At 38.0% G+C, this 24,075-nt stretch overlaps 1 protein-coding gene across 2 annotated transcripts in view; it reads right to left on the bottom strand.

Moving 5' to 3' along the window:
- LOC306858847 (receptor-type tyrosine-protein phosphatase beta-like) overlaps positions 1 to 18,899 on the bottom strand; it is a 33,389-nt gene extending 14,490 nt beyond the window's left edge. The window contains exons 1-11 of one of the 2 annotated variants that reach the window (XR_013783239.1): positions 18,460 to 18,694; positions 18,053 to 18,341; positions 15,388 to 15,651; positions 14,476 to 14,739; positions 12,996 to 13,265; positions 11,246 to 11,518; positions 10,185 to 10,451; positions 7,427 to 7,687; positions 6,744 to 7,007; positions 3,693 to 3,956; positions 916 to 1,179 (exon numbers count right to left, since the gene is read on the bottom strand). Coding sequence is in view for 1 of the 2 variants with exons in the window: in XM_079399609.1 (XP_079255735.1) it covers positions 916 to 1,179; positions 3,693 to 3,956; positions 6,744 to 7,007; positions 7,427 to 7,687; positions 10,185 to 10,451; positions 11,246 to 11,518; positions 12,996 to 13,265; positions 14,476 to 14,739; positions 15,388 to 15,651; positions 18,053 to 18,341; positions 18,460 to 18,513 (2,734 nt within the window). In the remaining variant the exon portion in view is untranslated. Of the gene's footprint in view, positions 1 to 915; positions 1,180 to 3,692; positions 3,957 to 6,743; positions 7,008 to 7,426; positions 7,688 to 10,184; positions 10,452 to 11,245; positions 11,519 to 12,995; positions 13,266 to 14,475; positions 14,740 to 15,387; positions 15,652 to 18,052; positions 18,342 to 18,459 lie in introns of both variants that reach the window. The other variant, XM_079399609.1, reaches the window with a different exon arrangement.
- Positions 18,900 to 24,075: the final 5,176 nt, after the last annotated feature.

Genomic DNA, 24,075 nt, shown 5'->3' with positions numbered 1-24,075 from the left:
CTGCCCGTAATTAAATCTATTACATCTGTTACTAACAAAGTGAAAATGAATAGACAGTGCCGATTGTGGCATTACATTAAGATCTACTCATTTTGCACTCGTATTTCATTTTAGGCGTTTTTACAGTGTTGCGCATTTTAACCATTTTAACCAATCGCATTTTAACCAATCACTCACAATTCTGTTGAGCTTAGGAATGCAATGGCCAATCAGAGGCGTTCAGATGAGCCATCACTAAAACTCATCAGTTCTGTTGAGTGCATGAGCGTTCTCTGACAGAATTCCGGACTCGCAAATTCTCTCATCATAAACAACAAAGCGCAGATGTACGTACAATGTAAGCAAGAGATTCATTTCACAGTCAGCTTCAGTGATTATAACAATAGTTTTTTTTGAGAGTGCTTAAACTCGCGATAGATCAAAGTTAGTGATAATATCACTTTCTATATATAATTTATTCGCGGTTTGAATAACCATGGAAAGGAAACATTATATAATTATCAATTTATAATGTTTTTATTATACTGTAATCACGTTAAATACAAATTCAGTCCCATTAAACATATTTTATTAGCCTACATGACACCCATGTCTGGTTCTTGCCTAAAAAGACAGGTTTATGATGTTTAATATAATTGCCTGCTTTTAGCCTTACCCTGGAGTTGGTTCACCCTCTGCCTATGGTTTCAGAGGAACTCTGAAAGCTCATTGGCTGCGTATGCAACATTAACCAATCAACTTGTGGCAAGTAATTTAACGCTGTGAATATCATCAGTTACGTTAAGAACCCATCAGCAAGTGCCATCAAGTGTTTCATGAAAGAACCTTGAATTAATGAAATTGATGAAGTATCACATTTCCATTAGAAAATCTAGTTCTGACTTGTAAATTACAGTTAATATGTGTGTTTCATACCTGTTCTGCCACTAGTTGTACTGTTGTTTGTCTGCGTTCCACTGACTGACTGTACAGTAACTGAGTACAGTTGACCAGGTACCAGGTTGTGAAATTTTGTCTGTGTGATGTGCTTAGGAACATGTCTGATGTCCTGGACATGTGTCCCATGAAACAGATACACTAAGTAAAAGTCCAAGTCTCCATCACCAGAGGACCAAGAGCCTGTAAGACTGCTGTCTGCAATGTCAGCGCCGAGACGGAGATCCTGAACCTGACTGGGTACTGGATGGTAAAATGGGAAAAAAGACAGCTGTTACACAAACAATATCATCAAACTGTCATTTGGATTCAAATCCTGTCGAGTTCCACATCTAATTCAACACATAATCAGTGTTAAATCTGTTCAAATTTAGCACGAGTGATTAAAAAAAATAAACCATTACTTGATGCAGTGCTAAAATAGTTAGCTTCATTGTAAACATTATATTTAAAGAGGAATTTCACAAAAATATACTCATTTTATATTCACAAAAATATACTCATACATTTTGCTCCAAAGTCAAAAGAAAATTATTTATTTGAAAACTGTATATGTTTAATGGTATATATTGTCTTTAAAAGATAATGTGTCATTACTCCGCTCAAGTCAGTTCAGTGTTGGTTCTGTTGAGATAGGGATGCACAATTAATTTTAATTGTGATAATGATTTCTGCTTCTCTCAATTTATTAAAAATAATAGTCTGCAATATTTGCACCACTATTATAGTTATTTCTTACTCAAGAAGCCATTTCACTTGGATATACCTCACAATATGGGAGAAAAGACAATTGCAGTTTCCATCTTATGTTTTATTTATTTTCAACTTTTTCATAAAAATCACACACATTTCCCCTATATTCTCCTTACTGTAATGCATAATAATGCATAAAACCATTATTATAATACTGTCATCATTATTACTAAACAAACTGCTGCATTGTGATTATTTAGATCAACATACATTTATTGCAATACAACAATATTTGTCAAGCCACCTTTATTTATATAGCGTTTTTAACAATACAGATTGTGTCAAAGCACTTAACCGTATCAAATTGGAGGATAGAGTGTCAGTAATGTATAGAAATAAGATTAAACACTAAATTTTCAGTTAAAGGCATTTCATTATTGAATTCAGTGATGTCATTGTCTAGCTCAGTTTAGTTTAAATTGTATCTGTGAAATCAAATTGACGATAATCACTATCAAGGGTCCCCAACTGAGCAAGCCAGAGGCAACAGTGGCAAGAACCCAAAACTCCCTCTGTGACAGAATGAAGAAAAAAACCTTGGGAGAAACCAGGCTCAGTCGGGGGGCCAGTTCTCCTCTGGCCAGGATATTATTGTTTATTTATTTTTTTAATTAAAATTTTAAATGTATTATATTTCTATTTTATATTGTTGCAATTTCTAACAACAGTAGTATTATGTAGTTAGGTATTTTATTATATTTTTAGTTATTTTCTTTTATTTTTATTGAATTTAAGTCGAGGTCCCTGGGGCTCATCCAGGTGTCCCGGCCTCCGCCGACAATCAGGGAGACATCATCGATTTTAAAATCTATACGATGTTTGATAGGGAGCCAGTGCAGTGTTGACAGAAACGGGCTAATATGGTCATACTTCCTGGAATATAATTGTGAGGATACTACCTTTTCTAGTATCTTTGACAGAAAAGGGAGATTTGAGATCATTCTGTAATTAACTAGATCTTTTGGGTCAAGTTGTGTTTTTTTTTTATTAGAGGCTTAATTACAGCCAATTTGAAGGTTTTGGGGACATATCCTAATGACAATGATGAATTAATAATAGCCAAAATAGGATCTATGACTTCTGGAAGCATCTCTATTAGTAGTTTAGATGGAATAGGGTCTAACATACATGTTGTTGGTTTAGATGATTTAACAAGTTTATACAATTCTTCCTCTTCTACAGTAGAGAATGAGTGTCTATGTCACCCAGTGTGAATGACGCCTCACTGTCACCCAGTTGCCCTGCTGCACGGGCTCTAATGCCAGAACCGAACAATGTACATGACTCGCTGAGCAAGTCGCATCCAAAGCCGTATCTACAGCCCTCACATTCTTACTGTCCTCAGTTAAAGTTTGGATGCGTGTCTCTAGTTCTAAAATCTTCTCTGTCAGCCTAACTATATCCCTGCATTTATCCCTGCAAGGAAATTATTTATTTTTAAAACAAATCATGGTCACACCACCTGACCTTTTTTAAGGCTACGGCTGATTCATCTAGATAAAAAAAAAAATACTAAAATCACTTGATTTTAAATTTTAATATGAATTTATGAGTACACAACATTCTTAATGTTTGAACAATTACAGTCGATATTATTATTTTTTGTATTTTAAAATTGGCCTGTCGAAAATCTTTATACGTCAATGACATATATATATATATTTATTGTTTCCCGTTTATATATATATATATATATATGGGGCATTGACGTATAAGGATTTTCGACAGGACAATTTTAGAATGTTGTGTATTCATAGATTAATATTTAAAAAAACAAACTATATATATATATATATACACTTGAATCCATGAAAATTATGTCTGAATGCCAATGCAAAGCTAATTTTGTTCATTTTTTATGGGAAGTGTAATTTATTCTTTTCTTTTGATTTTGGAGCAAAATAATTATCAACAAATTCACAAGGTTATTAATCAAGTACTTTTCTTTAGCAACACGATTATTATACATGAACAATAAAAATCTTTCCATTGTAAAACCTTACCTGTGCGGCCCTCAAGGATCTCTGCACGCTGGTATGACCCGCTGTGAGTAGACAGCACAATCTTGTAGAGTCGACCAGGTGTGAGCGCGGAGAACAGGTGTTCCCTAACTGTACTGCTCAAATTTACAGCTGGTGACACCTGTGTGTCATTGAAGAGAATCTGAACCTGATAGTTATCAACATCTCCTGGAGCAGACGTCCAGTTCACCCTCAGAAAACTGGTGCCATACGCTGTTAGGGACAAATTACCCACAGCACCCGGGACTGAAACACACAAGGGTGAAATATTATTTTTATTGTAGTCCGTTTATTAGATTTTTACTCATATTAGAATTTTTTTTTTCATGAAATGTAAAATCAAAATGTCTTTGATATTTACACATATACAGTATTTTTTCCTTAATTTTATTTAAATGCAAAAGCGTATACCCATGTTATCATATTAGCATCAAAGGAAATAAAGAGAGAAAATATCCAGCGGAGAACTTAAAAAAAAAAAAAAAAAAAAAAAAATTCCAATGACTTTTTACATTTCATTCATTCATTCATTAATTCATTCAGAGAACACCAGTTGGACCCAGATATCCCATCCACTTTAAAGGTTTACATGACAGGCATCTTTAGGTGGTGACTCATTGGGGAGACACCCTCTATTATCTTGTTTCCTACTAGAAAGATGTGCCTAAGGCCTGCAATTCATTCAAGAGTTCTGAGGTTGGATTCGGCCATTGTTTTGGTGGGTTTGTTTATGGCACCCTTCAAGCCTACTGAGTCAGCTTCAGATAAATTTCTGACTCTCAAGATGGCATTCTTCCTTGCAATCACTTCTCTAAAAAGGGTAAGAGATCTGCAGGCCCTGTCTGTTGCCTCTTCCTGCCTAGAGTTTGCTCCTGGGATGGTGAAAGCTCTTCTTCATCCTAGACAAAGTAATGTGCCTAAGGTGCCTATCAATGTAGCACGCTCTATTGTTTTATCTCCTCCCTTTCAGACAGGTAGATCAAGAGGAGCTCAATTTGATTTGCCCCTTTAGAGCAATTGATTCTTACGTCCACCACTCTCCTTAGTGGTGTAAATTGGATCAGTTGTTGGTCTGCTTTAGTTCATCCAGATGGGGATTCTCAGTCTCTAAGCAAAGAAAAAGCTAGTGGATTGTAAAGGCTATCTCTGTGGTTTACGAGGCGTGTGGTCTTCAGTTGGCTTGTAAGAGCCCACTCTACGAAGAGTATGGCTGCATCTAAGGCATTGTTATTGGGGGTTTACCTTCACAATGTTTGTGATATGGCCTCTCCGCACACCTTCTTTAGATTTTATTGCCTCGATATAGAGTCCATGCCATCATCTCAAGCGCTTGCTGCTTAAACTTTGTGCTCAATATGACTCTGGATGCTGTGTCACCTTGTCATACTTTAGCCAATCAAAAGCTGATTCTGTTTGGTCTTGATATCCTTTATAGTTTCTGCATTACGCTGTCACCCATTATGGGATGACGCTTCACCAATGACACTGACCAACGACAAGACTAATTCATCACTTTAACTAAGTGTATGTGGCACAGTAAAGGTCAAATTAATTGACCCTTAATTTCATACTGATTTCAAAGTTAAGTGGTGTTCACACTGACAGGGATTTGCAGTGCCTTAAAGGGGTGGTTGACTGTTTTTTTTTTCTAGGCTTGTGTTTATGGGGTGCAGTCTAACATGTGTTAATGCTTCGTTTTTTTTAAAAAAACATTATTTTTCACATAATTTACCTTTATTCTACACCGCTCTGTCCCTTCTCCTTTGAACGCTCTGATGATTTCCTGTTTTTATGAAGCCACTCCCTCAGAAATACGCAATGGGCTCAGATAGGTTAGCTGGCTATGTGTTCACTAAACGCCTAGTGCTCAGTGCATGTGCTCCGGTGTTGTATTGTAAACAATGTCGTTGTCAATATTGTTTATAAACAAAATAGTTTGAGACGCAGAGGATATTAGAGAAGAGGATCGTGCAGAACCTGTGCAAGCACGGCTCTTAATGGTATGTTTTTTGTTTGTTGTTGTCTCATACTTTTAGATATACTGTTATTTGTAAATGATACATTTTATGTTAGCTTTTTATATACGGTTTTATCCTGATTAAAGCTTTAATACAGCATGGAAACCGCATGCTCATCCATATTTAACGTTTCTCATAGCTATGTGAAAAATATCTGTCTGTCTACACATTAAGGCCGGGTTTCGCAGACAGGACTTAGACTACACCAGAATTAGGCCATAGTTCAATTAGGACATTTAAGTCATTTTTATTTTTGCCTTAGAAAAAAAACATTACTGGTGTGCATCTTGAGACAAAATAAAGGCACTGATATATTTTAAGATCAGTCAGATCAAGTTTCTTTCAGTTGAAAATGCTCAGATTTAGATTTTAGTCTGGGATTAGGCTTAAACCTTGTCTGTGAAACCGGGGGAAAGTGTATAATTGGAACAGTTCATTGTTGAAGCTGAGCTGATGATCTGAATGAGAGAGAGAGAGAGAGAGAGAGAGAGAGAGAGAGAAAGTGAGAGAGAGATGCAGAGCGTGTGCAGAGCAGGGGATGCGAGGAACAGGATTAAGAACCGCTGCTTTAGAACATGGATTTTGAAACTTGTGAATCCATTAGAATCATAAGAAGCCAGAATCGCGATTCATATATGAATAGATTTTTTTATGCACTCCTAGTTTTGACGGCATGGCAACAATACTTCCTCTTCTCTAAAGCAATGCAGCATGGCCCCGCCCCCTTTGTTGCATGTTCCCGGGGGCAGGGTTTATTAGGGTTTGTGACATCACAAACCCAGGAAGTAGCTTGTTTTTGTAGGCGTTAAATTGCCATAATTTAAAAAGATGATATCTCCATTTGCATTGAACTTTCAGCGTCGTAACTTTGCAGATATTATGCTCAAATAGCAACACTGCACACTAACATTAAAAAATGAAATTGCAATTATTTTTAATGAGATATTGTGACAATATCAATGTATTCCCCTTGATTCCCCTTGAAAAACAGATACGAAAGCATGATGTCACTCACATGTTCGGCCATGTATAGAGACAGTAGAGTTGTACTGGCCACTCCAGGTACTGATAGTCACAGTGTAGAGACGTCCTGGAACCAGGTCATTGAACTCACATTCCCTTTGTGTCCTATTGAGCTTCTGATTTTCAAGATGTGTGCTATTATACTCAATCACCACATCGTAATAGTCATAATCCCCAGATGCATGATTCCAGTAAACCTTTAGAAAGTCGTCTCTGGCTGAGTGGATGGCCGTGGGGTTTTGGACTGTGGACGGCTCTGAAAGAGGAAATAGTGCAGTTTTATTACACTCAAATTATCGTGAATACAATGTAACATTAATAACAACACATTATACTTTAATCATTGGGGAAAAAAGACAATAAATATGGAAACCTCCCAAAAACAATAAACTTAGCAAGTGCCCTAAAATAAAATACTTGTAATAAGACATTTAATGCCCCTTCAGTTCCTAGTAGCCTAGTGTAAAGGTAATATTGAAATGTAGAAGAAAAATATATTAGTTGAATTATAAAAGTACAACAAGAACAAAATTATTTTATTGATTTATTTCATTACTGTAACGATTTAATGGAAAACAGTCATATGAAAAAAAATTCAGAATTTTTCCTTTTGATTTTGCTATGAAATTCGTGAAATTTAAGAACTATACAGATGATGCTACTATTATTGCTTACGTGTTCTCTCCTGTACAAGTGTTTGGTTTCTGTAACTGCCGCTGTGTGTGGTAATTGAGATGCTGTACAGTCGGCCAGAAACCAGACTCCTGAACACACACTCTGTAGTTGCTTTAGATGCAGTGAGAGTGTATACGATCTTCTCCTGGTCCTTTAGCATCACCATGTAATTTTCCACATCTCCTTCTGCTGTCTTCCATGACACATTCAGAAAATCTGGACCACTGTTAGTTATGGTAAGGTCAGAAACAGCAGCGGGCACTAAAAACAAAAGAGAGAAGGTTACAGTATGTCAAGAATAATAATGATCACTAGGTTAATCATTAGGTGCTTGATGCTGTTTGAAATGCTTAAACTTCTCCGAATTTATTTTCTTTTTCAAACAGATAGTTCAATGTTTTGTTTCTGCATCCTGTTGTCACACATATAGTGCAGTGAATTTCTTTGCCCCTTCCTGTTTTTTATTTTATGCATATTTGTCACACTTAAAAGATTCATATCATAGTAAATACAAAATGCAGTTTTTAAATGATGATTTCATTTTTTAAGGGAAAAAAGCTGTCCAAATCTACCTGGCCCTACGTGAAAATTTAATTGCCCCCTCCTGTTAAATCATGAAAGAACTGTGATCAACCACATTATTTTAGAAAGCTGAGTTAAATTTCACTAGCCAAACCCAGGCCTGATTACTGCCAGATCTGTTGAATCAAGAGATCACTTAAATAGAACCTGTCTGACAAAGTGAAGCATGCCATCATCAGAGGAACACATCATGCCACAATCTAAAGAAATTCAAGAACAGATGAGAAACCAATTAGTTGACATGTATCAGTCTGGAAAGGGTTATAAAGCCATTTCTTTGGGGGACTACAGCGAACCATGGTCAGAGCCATTATCCACAAATGGAGAAAACTTGTAACAGTGGTGAACCTTCCCAGGAGTGGCTGGCCTACCAAAATTACTCCAAGAGTACAACGACAACTCATCCAGGAGGTCATAAAAGAGCCCATAACAACATCTAAAGAACTGCAGGGCTCACTTGCCTCAGTTAAGGTCAATGTTCATGATTCAACAATAAGAAAGAGACTGGGCAAAAACAGGACCCATGGGAGAGTCCCAATGCAAAAGCCAATGCTGACCAAAAATCCCACAAAGGCTCGTCTCACATTTGCCAAAAAATATCTTGATTATCCCAAAGACATTTGGGCAAATATTCTGTGGACTGATGAGACAAAAGTTGAACTTTTTGGAAGGTGCATGTCCTGTTACATCTGGCATAAAACCAACACAGCATTTCATAAAAAGTACATCATACCAGCAGTCAAATATGGTGGTGGTAGTTTGATGGTCTGGGGCTGCTTTGCAGCTTCAGGACCTGGACGACTTGCCATAATTGATGGAACCATGAATTCTGCACTCTATCAGGAAATCCTGAATGTCCACCCGTCAGTTTGTGACCTCAAGCTCAAGTGCACTTGGGTTATGCACAGGACAATGATTCCAAACACACCAGCAAGTCCACCTCTGAATGGCTCAAGAAAAACAAAATTAAGGTTTTGGAGTGGCCAAGTCATAGTCTGGGCTTAAATCCGATTGAGATGCTGTGGCATGACCTTTCATGCTTGAAAACCCTCCAATGTGGCTGAATTAAAACAATTCTGTAGTGAAGAGTTGGCCAAAATTCATCCACAGCGATGTGAAAGACTCATTGCCAGTTATCGCAAACACTTTATTGTAGCTGTTGCTGCCAAGGGTGGCACAACCAGTTATTAGATTTAGGGGGCAATTACTTTTTCACGTAGGGCCAGGCAGGTTTGGACAGCTTTTTTCCCTTAATAAATGAAATCCTTATTTCAAAACTGCATTTAGCATTGACTCATGTTATCTTTGTGTAATATTAAAATTAGTTTGATGATCTGAATCAAGTGTGACAAAAAATTAAATGCAAAGAATTAAAAAACAGGAAGGGGGCAAAACACATTTTCACACCACTGTAGAGTGTTACACTTTTAGAGAAATCACCTTACTATTGCCTTACTTATAGCTGAGTCTGTGTGTTAAATTGGAAAATGAGAAAATATTGTAACATTAAAAATGATGCATTATATGCTTAATCAATTAGAAGGCTTTGGCTGAATGTGTCTATATATGGTGTCTAGCAGCTGTACAATGTGTAACTATCCTCCATTGTTTGGTCAACTTCACAAGAGTTCATTAAACACTGGCTGAAAATAGAAAGAGCATTTGAGCCCGACAGGATGTGTTTAATATGACCCGCTCCTTTTATGCAGAGCTTCCTGAAATTCCATAAATCTCCTTTGTATTAACCTGCAAATTGTTTTGCATTTCTGTTGTGAATTTAATCTGTGGGAAAATAGTTACAGGGAAATATAAGATCTATATTAGTTTATTAATAGAATATTTTAAATAATCTGGAAAAAAATACAAAATAAATAAATAATATATATATATACACACACACACATGCATATACATGTTTTTGTCACGTGGGTTAATACACTTAAGTCTTCAAAGTTTAGGATTATAATATAACGTCGAAGCAATTATTTATGATAACATGCAACAAATTATATATTATATTTTTATGAATGCATTGGAATCTCTATATAATACAGTATAGTCTTAAAATAACATGTCAGTAGCTAGGAAGACATGAAGTGCTGCATAGCAAGAGAGTAAGAGAGCATAATAACAATGGAAAGTGCATACCATGATTTTTCATCTGGGTTAATGTTACCTGTACGGCATTCGGCCTCAGCTAGTTTGGAAGTCTGTGAGCCGCTGACAGTGGTAACTAATAATTTGTGTAAAGCACCGGGTCTGAGGAAGGGAAGCAGGGTGGAGGTTGTGTTTGCTGAAACAGAAACGTTGTGCACCGTCTGTCCGATCCATAACAGGACTAAGTTGTAGAAATCCAGATCTCCAGATGGTTTCTCCCAGCTTGCATTCAGACTATCTGATTTTCCCTTGTTACTTAGTTTCAGGTGATTCACCTTTAAAGGCACTGAGAACACATCATTTGATTACAATCAGATTCTTTAAACATGTAATTTCATATAACAATTTAATACACTTCTATTTGTTAATATTAGTTAATGCATTGATTTTTTTTTAAAGTTCAAATTACAAATGTTGCTGTTAATTGTTTAACTGATGTTAGTTCATAATGTGTTAATTTGCTGAACAGCTAAAATGTAAAAGCGTAAAAATATATATAATGTAGAAATTAACATAAACCAACATCACATAATTCTGAAGTGCTGTTCATTGTTTGTTGTTTTTCAATTAGATAGTTCACTAATAGTTCACATGCATAAACTAATGTTTACATATATCACCCTATTGTGAAGAGTTACTGAAAATACTAACATTTTGACTTTTCTTTTGTCTTTTTTACTTTTTCTGTCACCATCTGGTTCTTTTTATACAACCTAATATAATTCAATACCCACATCATAGTGTGAATGAAAATTAGGTAGTGCTGACCAGAAGGATTTTTTTTTTTCTGGTAACATTTTTAATTTGTTAACATTATTTAACTACATTAGTTTTTTATGAACTAACAATAAAAATACTGCATGTATTATTATTAGTTAATCTAAGCAATTATTAATACATTATTAAAATCAAAATTTGTATCTGTTATTTGATGGGCCTAAGCTGAAAAACAAACTAGAATATTCATCAGTTTTGAAATTAGACATAACCTAGAATTTTAGACAGTAACGGTTATTACTTTCTAGTGTTATATGAGGAACACCAAGTACTTTTTCTTAGAAAATGGCAATATAAGCTTACATGTTCTTCCCTTTACTGTAGCAGAACTACGCAGGTTCTTTGCGGTAGTGGTTACAGTAATGTCGTACAGGCGACCAGGCGTGAGGACGTTAAACGTGCACTCTCTCATGTCACGACTCAAGGTTCGTGTCTGAATAGCTGTAGATGTGTTGCTTTGAAAAAGCTGTACGATGTAGCCATCGTGGGATGATGAGCCAGAGGGGTGAGTCCACAGAGCGCTTAGGGAGGTCTCGTTTGAGTGACGGATGTGCAATTGAGATACTGGCAGAAGACCTGAAAAGAAATAGACCGGTACCAAAAGAAATATGTTACAAAACCCCAACCCCAACCCTATTCAACCAAGACAAATGTTTGGGAAGAAAATTCAGTGTGACAAAGTTTTTGTTTTGTTTTGTTTTTAAATGGAGGAGGGTTGTGGTCAATCAGTCCACTCTTAAAAAGCTGAGACAATTATTGGCAGCTATGGTTCCATAAAGAACATTTAACATGCTTGGAACCTTTCCATTGGGCAGTAGGTTTTTTAGATTATTAAAATAGTGCTTTCAAAAACTGCTAACTGAGAGGTTCCTTGTAGAAACCAAAATGGTCCTTCTATGGCATCGCTGTGAAAACCTCTCTTTGGTCCCTTTTTTTAAAAGACCATACTACAGTAATAACTGTCTACATTATGGAATATATGTGCATGTAGTGTTAATATAAAATATTCTGTCATTAACTGCAACAAGTGCTTTTCTACGGAGCCCCTAAGAGCTCATGGTGGTGCAAAGATTTTGGGGTGGGTGAAAACAATTTGGGGTGGGAGGAAAAAATATTTTTCAAATCTTTTGCGTTCTCTCGCAAAACTTTGCGTTCTCTCGCAAAGATGTTTGCGTTCTCTTGCATAACTTTGCGTTCTCTCGCAAAGATGTTTGCGAGAGAACGCAAAAGTTTTGCGAGAGAACGCGAAAGATTTGAAAAATATTTTTTCCTCCCACCCCAAATTTTTTTCACCCACCCCGAAATCTTTCCACCACCATGAGCTCTTAGGGGCTCCGTACTTTTCATCATTTTGACAGTAAACAAATATTTTATTTCCATGCTTCAGAAACATTCCTGTAAAACCTGCTAGGGACTACATGTGAAAAAGGGGGGAGATGTGAAAACATTGGGAAGAAAAAATGAAAGATTCTCATTGCATTTCAGTGAACTACTTATTATATATAGCAGTGGTTTCCAACCACATTCTTGGAGTACCAATAACACTCCTTAATTAATCACACCTGATTCAACTCATCAGCTAATTAGTGGAGACTCCAACACTTGAAAAATCAGGACCAACAGAACACAGGAGACTGAAAAGAGCTCTTGCCACCAATATTCTTGTGATACCCAGTGTTAAATTAAAATTTGTTACATTATTTTCCTGATTAGAAAAAAGAAAAAGTGCTGAAATTCAGGCACAGGCACTTTTAAAGGCTTGTGGACAAGTATAGCCATTTTATTTAAATGAATTATAATGAATAGAGAACTATTTCGAAAACAGGTCAAATGTGTCTTCAATGAATTTGAGATCATTTATAGTTATTTAGAGCAGCAATTCACAACTACATTCCTGGGGAACCACTGCTCTGCACATCTGCTTATCTGACACGCGTAGTTCAGTCCATGGAGCTCTCTTAAGAAGCCAGTGATCTGAATCAGCTCCGTTAAATAAGGAAGACATACAAAATGTGATGGGAATGACCAATTTAAAGTATTAACACATGGTTACCTATTTCCTCCTTGTAAAAGACTGTATTAGCCAGGCCTCCATTCTCTACACTGACCGCCATGCTGTACACTCTGCCAGGCTGCAGATTTAACCATGACAAGATTATTTCCTCTGCCATTCTGTCCACGGTTTGGTTAGCAAGGATTTCACTTCCATTTGAAAGCACCACACGGATGTGCTCCCATTCTCCAGAAGGGGCCGTCCAAGTGATCTTTAGTGCGCCTCGATCATACAGGTTCTCCATTACCAGATCTGACACCTTTCCTGGTTCTAATAGGGAAAACGCAATGTTAAATGCAAATAGTAAAAACGATCAATTAAAAGTATTACGTAAAAACTATTTAATTACATTTAAATAATGCAATTTAACAGCAGCATTCTAGAAACTGATTCTTATTAAAACCACTAAAGCTATTCAGTCAAAAACGTATTTTGTATATTTACCATATGTTTTTGCTTTCACATCAAAACAGCCATTTACAGCATGGGATAATACATTATCTGTTGAGCATTTTGAGCTGAAACTTCACAGACACATTATAGGGACACCTGAGACTTATATTACATCTTGTAAAAGGCCACTGAGGCCTGTGTTTAATAGTCTTTTAAATGTGTTACTCACCATCACAGTGGTGAGAAAACAGCAGTTAAGAAAGCATCTAATCAAAACCAAACTAATCAGAAGAAATTAAAAGATTCCCATGGCAAAGACGACGGAACCCCGGAGCACACCAACCTATGACAAAATTGCCATGGACCAATGGTAGTTTGAAGGTGTTTACCAGCTGGAGCAAACTTTTCCAGGATGCTTGTTTTTAACTCCTGAAACAAACTTTTGTGTTTGCTCTGATAGCCACAACAAATGAGGCAGGATTCATTTTCGTTCTTCAAACTAGCTTGACTTGTGCAGTTCCAAACACCATATCTCACAATGATTATGTATTAGGTTAGTAGGTGGTCTTTTGAGGCTGTTGGAATGCATTTGACCACATGAGCATCAACATTAAGAAAGCAATCTGACTGAATGTGGTTTCCGCAAAATGTACTTATATTTATGAATCAATATAAGTCAATATGGGGCAGTTGTGGCCTAATGGATAGAGAATTGGACTTGTAACCTGAAGGTCGTGGGTTCGAGTCTCAGGTCCGGCAGCGATTGTAGGTGGGGGGAGTAAATAACCAACACTCTCTCCACCCTAAATACCACGACTGAGGTGAGACCCTTGAGCAAGGCACCGAACCCCCAACTGCTCCCCGGGCGCCGCAGCATTGGCTGCCCACTGCTCCGGGTGTATGTTCACTACTGAGTGTACACTTGGATGGGCTAAATGCAGAGCACAAATTCCGAGTATGGGTCACCATACTTGGCCACACACCACTCCCCCCCCCCCCTCATATATAAACTTGAAAAAAATGTGTCTTAGAGCACTAACAGCATAAAAGTGTACTGATAATAAGTTCTTAAGTAACTTGTACTTACCAGTTTTCACTGTGATCCATGTCTCATTAGAAAATGTTCCACTCCTGGTGCTGACTGAAACCTGGTAGGTCTTTCCAGGACTCAGACTGTCAAACAGTACATCTGAACTATTAGGGGACATGGCTTTCTCAATAGAGTTTGAACCAGGTAATGTCAGATTAACAAGGTAACTGTCCACATCACCAGAGGCTTTATCCCACAGAACTCTGAGGGTTTTCTGGTTGCCATTGTTCTCCACTCTGAGGTTAGAGACAGCAGCTGGTACTGTAAAGGTAGAGGGAGATGGCAGTTACATTTCTTGCTAAAGAAGTTATAATGTCTATGTTTAAAGTCTGACAAATGTTTTATCTTCATAATGTTTAATCAAAATGTATTATAACTTTCTCCACTATGGTATATAATACCCCATTTTTTTTCCAGACAATTGCTGGATAAAATCAAGCCTGCTTTTTAAATATCCTATTCTTCTTGGGAAAACACCACATTGCAGAAATAAAATGGAATGTCACACCGTTTCATGTTGACTGGTAAAGGTGACTAAGGACATTTTTAAAATGACTGATATCAAATTAATTTGCCGTCAGGATCTCAAAGAGTGATAATGAACATAATCAAACAAACCGGCACAAAAATTTATAAATCAATGCCTATTTTTATGATTGAGATAGCATGCTGTAACTTGACATAACACAAGGAGACAAAAGTGACATTTCAGCGCTCAAAACAGGAAAGGGTGTTAACATGTCTGCCTAAAATATAGTAGAGGAAATCATACAGGCACAGATATATGATCACAGCCACAAACACAAACACATTTATAAAAGAGTGCTGGAAGAAGCAACATTTTAGTGTCTGTATTGTAAAATCTGCTCATTTATTTCAATTGCCACTTGCCGATCCAATGCAAAATACCTGTTTGTGCTTGTCTAGACGCTGAATTCTGTAGCTCTCCAACCTCTGTAACGACAGTGATATTGTAGAGGCGTCCAGGAACCAGCCCTTTTATTGTGTACGAGGTGGCCGTGCTTACAACTGTTGCATTCCAGATCGAACCCATACCACTGCTGTCTATAAGCATGATCCAATATCGCTCTGTTTTGCCTGGACCAGGCTGCCATGAAACTTCCAAGCTGTTTGTGTCTCCAGCAACCCAAAGATTTTCCACTGCTGAAGGTCCTAACCAAAAGACATATAGAAATCCTATCAACAGAGTGGAATGTTTTAAAAAATAATATATATATATATATATATATATATATATATATATATATATATATATATATATATATATATATATATATATATATTAGATGTGTATATAAGATACATTTAGATTTAAGCAATAAGCAGTGATGTCTTCGGTTTTGTAGCCTATGACAGACGGTGTCATAACAATCCTTATGGTAGTGTGGTCTGGGAGAACTCTTACACAGAAACAAAAAGGTGTGGATACAATGTGTCCTGCTGTGAATTATTCCCAGAGAAGGGAGCAGAATGTCTAGCAACCTATGTTCAAACATGATAACGCTGATCTTTGCTTTTTTAAGAAAGCTCTTCCTAATGAGGATTTGTTGAAAGGGTGTTGTGAGAAAACAGGATAAGAAACCTTTAAGGTTGAAGGTCAAATTCAGGCAACCTCTTCTAATGATTTTTGTCACTCTTTTTCTCCTTGAGACCCAGTCATTGTTTATTTAAAAAAGTTTGATCATGTTAATTATCCAAGCTAACTAATAAAATGCAATATTCAATAACTAAAATACAAAATCAAAATAACTGGCCCCACATTGTCTTTTGTTTTAATCACAGAAATCTATACAGAAGGATCCTCTAATATGCGTGATGATATTTTTATGCATATTTACAGCTAGAGATTTCACTTTTTTATACTTTGTTCTCAAATGCAATCATAAGTAAACTAAATATCCAAATACCTTTGGGGTCTACTGTACATGTTATATAAGCATGCTGTAATCAGATCTCTGAGAGCTAACGAGTCTTTGTATATATTAGAACAAAAGAACAATGAGCCGGATGGGAGGGGGAGAACAGACTGAAAGAAATGACCCACAGTCAAACTCCTGTTTTGGAGTTTAGCCCGGTTGCATATACACAGCACATTATCAGTACAAGCCAACCTTTCCTCATACTTAGAGAAGCCTTTGACACATGGCCATTTGGATTTGCACGTAGAACTCTAGATACAGTTACTCCCATAAAGAGGATTTGAAGCACAAACGTGTGTTAATATTATGAATATTCTTAATTTCCCAAATGGGTCAATGCAGACAGATGTGGCAACTCATTTTTGGCAGACTCTCTCTGCCTGGTCAAAAGTTTACAGCCTATGTTTAACTTTTTACTTCTGACGATATTGTAATCTTGTAGATTTTAATCTTCAATTTTTTGAAGATCATCATGATGTTCAAAATGTGTAAGAATCCAACTTTTTTTTTTTGTCACAGACCTTATTTTCTGCAATACTTGCAAAATAAATCCAATATTGCCGATAAATCCTACCTTCTTTTTTTTTTTTTTTTTTTTGAGGGAAACAGGGTGATTGTAAACTTCCAGATTGGCCTACAAAAATATTATCGCTGCAGCATTTATTACACATTTTATAAGGCTCCAGTGGCTTTGACATATTTCACACAGTCTTATATTCAATAGTTAAACAATTGTTTTAATTAAAAGTTATATAAAATGTTTTAATAAAATAAAAATATTACAACAAATATGGACACAATGACTTTAAAATCATACAGTCATATTATCTTTGCACGCACAGAATGTTTTAGTTAAATTTATATATTTATCATCAAACAAACAATATAAATACTGAATGAATGAATAAATAAATATTGCATAACCACTTGTCTATAACTTGGCGACATTTCTGCAAACTGTGAGTAAATGATGTTCTTTGCGGTTTATATGATGGTAAGTTAACCCTGCTTTCTAAAATATCTCTCTGAGGTCACATTTTTGTGCCAGCCAAATAGTGCATTAGAAAAATGTTGAAGAGACTTTAGCTTGCCATTTTATTATATCATTATGCTGCTGTTGTTTACAGTAATTTTAATGAAATACCATCACTTTTTGACAGCATAGGTTATGTTGGGTCAGTGTTCAAATTTAATGGCAATTGAATTACAAGATAATTAAGTCATTAATTCAGAAAAACAGAGCAAAAACTTTTTTTTCATGAAAAATTATCTCGTAATTCTGAGATAATTAACTCGTTAATTCAGAAAAACAAAGCAAAAACTTTTTTTAATGAAAAATTATCTCGTAATTCTGAGATAATTAACTCGTTAATTCAGAAAAACAGAGTAGATTTTTTTTCCTCAAGTGACTGCAATACGCTTCCGTACCAATGCAATGCAACCAATGCAATAATAAAGATGTTAGAAATCTAAACTACAATGAAGGCTTCAAAAAAAGTTATAATGGCATGGAGAGTGTGGAGAATAAACGCTGTGAGTTACACATGCTCAAGTTTAATACTGTTAGAGATTTATCCAGTGAGAAACAGAATGCAAATAATACAAAATTCAGTATTAAAAAGTAGGATTCTTACTAGTTGGCAGGGAGACAGTGTGTTGAGTCTGTTGTTTTTCATCCACTCTTGATATTATATCCAGGTGATGCCACGTTCCAGGATCTAAATTCTCAGTTTTGCACTCAAAATGTGTCAAATGTTTCTGGTCCTGATGACAGTCTTTTGAGTCATTGTGTTTGTCCCTGACAGAAACTGTGTATTGGCATTTCACATCTTCATTATTCAGCGTGATGCATATTGAGTCTGTGTTAGAAATGGCCTTCACAACTTTAATGCTACATTCCTGTGTGTCTGCCACCACGGTACTCTAAAAAAAGAGTTAGAAACACCTTTACTGGACCGATAAAACAGCATATAGAAATGCACATACAGAAAAGTATTCTTGACATTATGAGTATTTTTTAAAAATGTTTATTAAAACTTACCAATATCCCACATGCTACCCAAACAGCTACATAAATGGCTTTTCTTCTCAGCATTGTTTTTTCTTTTCTTTTCTTTTTTAGATGTTTTTAGTCAATACACAGGAATCCAGTTGAAAAAGGCACATTGTTGCTTAGTATATATACCAGAGAGTTCTTTTAAAGTGCTTTTCTGAAAATCCAGTCTGGAGGACCTCTGTGGGAACTGCTCACTTTCACTCATTAGACCACAACAATCAGGAAATTGTGAAGGAAAACAAAGGATATCCTCAATCAAACGTCTAGAGAAGCATTGTTTTTGGTAGTCCAGTGGAGACACGTTGCACAGTCTATCTGATGGCAGTCTTTTGCCTGAAATACTCAAACTCTAATCACAAAAATGAGCCAAAAATGTGTTTCTTCAGCATGCATGCTCCATCAAAAGCTTTAAGTTCATAAATACCAGTGAATTGGAACTTTTGCTGAAACAATAGATGTCAATAACTTCCTGCTCCATGAACATTCAATACAGCCCAACCCCACTTCCTTCCTGTGTCCGCAGCGCTCCTGCAGAATGATGTGTTGAACAGAGAGATCCTGCACTAGTAATTGGCTTGTAAATGTTCTTGCATCTCGAAAATTCCATAAAACAAAATTATTTCTAAGATCATTTGTATATTATAGATGTTTGAATGTTAAAATAAAACATATGAAAACTGTTTTAGAAGACATTGGTCTAACATCAAGAACAATGCAGCAATGGCAGACAGATACATGTTAGTCCAGTGTATACATTTATGACAGAGCCTTTGAAGGTTCAGTGCAGAGTTGTATATGAATTGACATCATCACTTGAGTGGACAAGTACCGCTAAAACATCAACAACATGTGTCTGCCTGGTTGGACAAAGAAACTCCAATGAGTAGAAAAGAGCCGTCAATAAACTAGTAGGATCTAATTTGGAGCAACCTTGGTGTGTGCTTCAGTATTTGTGTTGTGTTTTTCCTTGTTTTTTTATTAATTTATTTAAAATACATATATAATTTAATTAGTTTCATGTACTGTCTTCAGTCTCCAGTGTCACACAATCTTTCAGAATTCATTCTAATATGTTGATTTGCTGCTCGGGAAATATTTCTTATTGTTATCAATGTTGAAAAGAGTTGTGCCATTATATACTTCTATTCAAATGTTTGGTGTGTGTGTGTGTGTGTGTGTGTGTGTGTGTGTGTGTGTGTGTGTGTGTGAATCAAAATGATAAAAAGTGACAGTAAAATCATTTATAATGTTACAAAAGATTTTTACAAAACTTTTTTTTTCTTTCTATTCATCAAAGAATCCTGAAAAAATGTTTCCACAAACTATTAAGCAGCAAAAACTGTTTTTAGCATTGATAATAATAAGAACCATCATTAATAACTAAGAACCAATAATAATTGAGCAGCAAATATGATAATTAAACAGTAATGAATAATAAAGAATTGTAATGAATAATAAATAAAAAAATGTAAATTGTTATATAAAATGTGAAAAGTTTTTGAAAACAAATAAAATGTTAAAAAGTTGAATGTTTATAAACAATAAAACATGAAATAAGTGAAATAATGCTCTCTACTCCAGGGGTTTTAGTGGGCGTCTTTGGTACTCTGAAGCGTCCACTCAGCAGTCTCTTCTGGTGTCGAGCTGCTTACACCACCCGTTGCTTGTCTCGGTCATCCAGGTTCTGCCAAAGTGCAATTATGGTTCCACTAGTTCCATTGATTCTGTTATTATTGTATACTTCATCATCATCCTGACCAGCATCCTCTGGCTCTGAGGGGAGTGGTGAAACAGACGTTTCAGAGGGAACAGGTGAGACAGCAGTCCCTGAGGGTCCAGGTGATGGAGACAGTGTGGGGTCAGGGACCAGTGAAGGGGATGTGGAACCCAGTACAACCGTGTCACTGCTGGTGACCAGGGTGGAAGAAGCCAGTGTCAGTGTGGAGGATGTCACAGAAGCCCTCATCTTCATCTCGCTCCTCCACATTAAGGTCCTCGATGAGTTCTGCAGTCTCCTCGGAGTCTGGGTTCATGTCCTGCAGTGCCTGACCAGTCTGCTGGAACAGATACTGCACTCCAATGAGCTCACCTGGAATAAAAACAATAAACAAACAGATTAAATAAAATTGTTGTGTATCATATTTGATACATAAGGCATTTGTAGTAGCTCATATAGTGTAATAGTGTGAGAACATGGCGCTCATAGTCGAGGAGAAAAAAAAAATATGAAGTGAAGTGACATTCAGCCAAGTATGGTGACCCATACTCGGAATTCGTGCTCTGCATTTAACCCATCCAACGTGCACACACACAGCAGTGAACACACACACACCGTGAACATACACCCGGAGCAGTGGGCAGCCATTTTATGCTGCAGCGCCCGGGGAGCAGTTGGGGTTTAGGTGCCTTGCTCAAGGGCACCTCAGTCGTGGTATTGAGGGTGGAGAGAGCGCTGGACATTCACTCCCCCCACCTACAATTCCTGCCGGCCAGAGACTCGAACCCGCAACCTTCGGATTACAAGTCCGACTCTCTAACCATTAGGCCACGACTTCCCCATGCTTGCTGACATCCTTATCTGTCACTGCAGGCCAACCCTGGGACATCAACAGCTCTCTCTTTGCTTTGCGAAGCATAGAGACATCAGCCGCATTCCATTCAAAGATGCACACTGATAGCCGTGACATGAAGATGGGGTACAGCTGATGGGCATCAGTTGAACACCCCAAGGCAATCCTGCACCTAAAATGCCAAATGTCCAAGCGTATCACGAGATCTGGCCAGCCTCTGAATCTGGTTTTCAGCTTGGTCTCGCCCACCTCGGTGCAGCACCCACAGTCCATGTACAACACAGCAGGTGGATCCACACCAGCCTGCTGGTATCTTTTCACCAGACCGTCTACCATCATGTCCAGTCCTGCTCCTTCCTGGGCTGTCAGCACACTTATGAGCACCTGACCAAACTCGTTGCCAACAGAGGTAAGCCAGAGTCTCGTTCCCCTCGCTGTCCCAGCCATCTTCTTGGTGATCTGTAATAAGAGATTATATGAAGTTACCCTGTAAATGTAATCAAACATCACGGCATGTAGAATACAGATACAGTGACGTGCCGGTATATAAACAACAGCATTATGAAACAAATCCACAACTAACCTTTTTAGTGGAATCCATCTTCAAGACAGAGCCATAGGTGGACGTTATCCGTGCATGGATTTCATCCAGCCTTGTGAGGATGTCTTGGCTGTAAACGGTGAGCAGCCACTTGCAGCTTGGCACCACTGTAGGCTCTGGGGGCTCCTGGAATTTTACCGGCATCACCCCGGGTTGATTGAGGAAGTCAACACATTGATGGTGTACCGGGCCAGACGATGGAGCCACTGCTCGCTGTGGTTTTCACGCAGCTGCTTGATCACCCGCGTGGGGCTGTTGCCTAGCCATGCTCATGCAGGAGCCGGATGACCCGCATATCACAAGCATACCTTAGTAACCTTGAATTATGTGAAGACCTTATGTTAGGAATTGTTAAAAGTGCACACTTTTTATTTAAGTCTATTAAATGTTAAAAATCGTGACTTTAATGTTGGATGCCTAAAATTGTAAAGAAAATATATTTAATAGAAACATCAGTTGCACTATTGGTACCACTGATACTAGTCTTCATTCAAAATAGGCTAGTTAGAAAAAAGATGCCTTGAAACATATTTAATATATATATATATATATATATATATATATATATATATATATATATATATATATACACACACATACATGCTTATGTGCATCTTATGCGCAGAATGAAGTGATTGAAGCAACAGAGTCACAGTGCTCCGCATAGAAAAGTTCAAAGCACAAAGGGAAGAGATATTGATGCGTAGTGTATTATATTCAGTGTTGGGAAGTACTTTGGAAATGTAATAGGCTACAGATTACCATATTTAAAATATACCAAGTAGTGTAACAATTTCAGTTACTTTATTAATGTAACTGATTACATTTGATTACTTTTCTTCTATTGAATGTTCAACTGTTGTTCATTTTCAAACATGTAAACCAGACAGGGTTAATCTTCTTTTAAAATCCTTCATCACATGAATAATTTACATAATAATTTATTTTATTTATTTTAAATCCGTGTTACTCCCCAACACTGATTATATCTGAGAAATACTTTGAGCCTTTTCTTTTAAAGGTGCAATGATAATTTTTTTCAAAAAAGCTGCTGGATATTGTTGATACTTGAAATCAACCCAAACAAACACAACCCTCTCTTAATTGCTCCACCTCCAAAAGCAGACACACAACAATATAATGCTTCACAAAAACTAAAGTGCATGAATGAATGACAAGGAAGCACAAAAATGAAAGTGCAGTATATAATAATAAATACAAATAAGTTCCCTTCCAGGAAATTCGAGCTGCGTCGAAACGCATATGGGAACGCCTTCAGCGTGACCAGGCTCTGAATATGATGTGTAATCAGTCAAACAAGGGCGAGGTGTCACGGGAGGGGTGACGTCACGACCAGGAAGCATATAAGCACGTGCGGTGGAGCCGGCTTCAGCTTTTTGCCATTCAGCGAAGCGCTCTGTGTGTGTCAGTCTTATTTACTGTTTGTCCTAGTTTTAAGTGGAAAGCATTCAGTATCATGCCAAAGCCAAGGGCAAGCTCAGGGGTGAAGCTTTCAGACCACGTTTTAAGTCATGTGTGCATCCTTGCCCTCGCTATATCACGAGCGAGGACACACACGATTTGGGCGTGGTCTGCCTGGGTGCGGAGCACGCAGAATCGGTCTCCGCACCCGGAGGGCTCTCTTCGAGAAGGGAGCCTTCGCAAGCTCCCCACGCGGTGCCGGTCCCGCTGCTGCCGAGGCAGAGCGGCGGCTGCACTCGTGGGGCTCGCAGGCTGATCTGGCTGGCGAGTGTGAGACGGGCATGTCCTTATCTCCTCCCGTATCCGCCAGATCTGGCGCCCCGTCTCTCGGTTCGGAAGCGGTCTCTTCCCCCCGAGACGAGGGCTCAACGCTTCGTCTTCCTCCGAGGAGGTTAATGTGACGAGCGTTGACGAGGTTTCGCCGCCTCTCTCGCCCCAGAGAGCTACTTCTACACAGGAGCCTTCCGTTTTCCCCGATCTCCTCACCGAGGTGTCAAGATCGCGGGTGAAATCTTTTCATCCCGGCCATTCGTTCCCGCGGGAACTGAATGAGCGCGGGTTGAACAGACGCTTGCGAGCTATCTGTCTCCCTCTACGGCATCGCCTTTGAAGGCTCCTGCTCTGCTTACAACATCTTTGGTGGGCAGAGGGTATGCACGCTCTCTAAACTCAGGTGGCTGCTGGGCGGGCGCAGCCTCCTTCGTATACCAGCTCCTCGCGCAAAAGGTCCTGACGGGCGAGCCCCAGGACCGCGGAGGGCGACCCCTACTGGGGTGGAGTGGCTTGCACCGCGGCACTCGGTGACCACTTCACCTCGGTGCCCTCCAGGGACTTGTCTGCTGACCCTGCCGCTGTTCCAGGGCACAGCCGGTCCCAGCGAGTATATTTCTCAGGTTTGTCCGCCCGGCAGTGCGGAGCCGAGAAACTCGCCTCAGCCGCCAGATTACG

The sequence above is a fragment of the Barbus barbus genome (genome assembly GCF_936440315.1).
Source record: "Barbus barbus genome assembly, chromosome: 39".
Lineage (NCBI taxonomy): Eukaryota > Metazoa > Chordata > Actinopteri > Cypriniformes > Cyprinidae > Barbus > Barbus barbus.
Note: the sequence above shows the minus strand (reverse complement) of the source record. Positions and strands in the feature narration are given on the sequence as shown.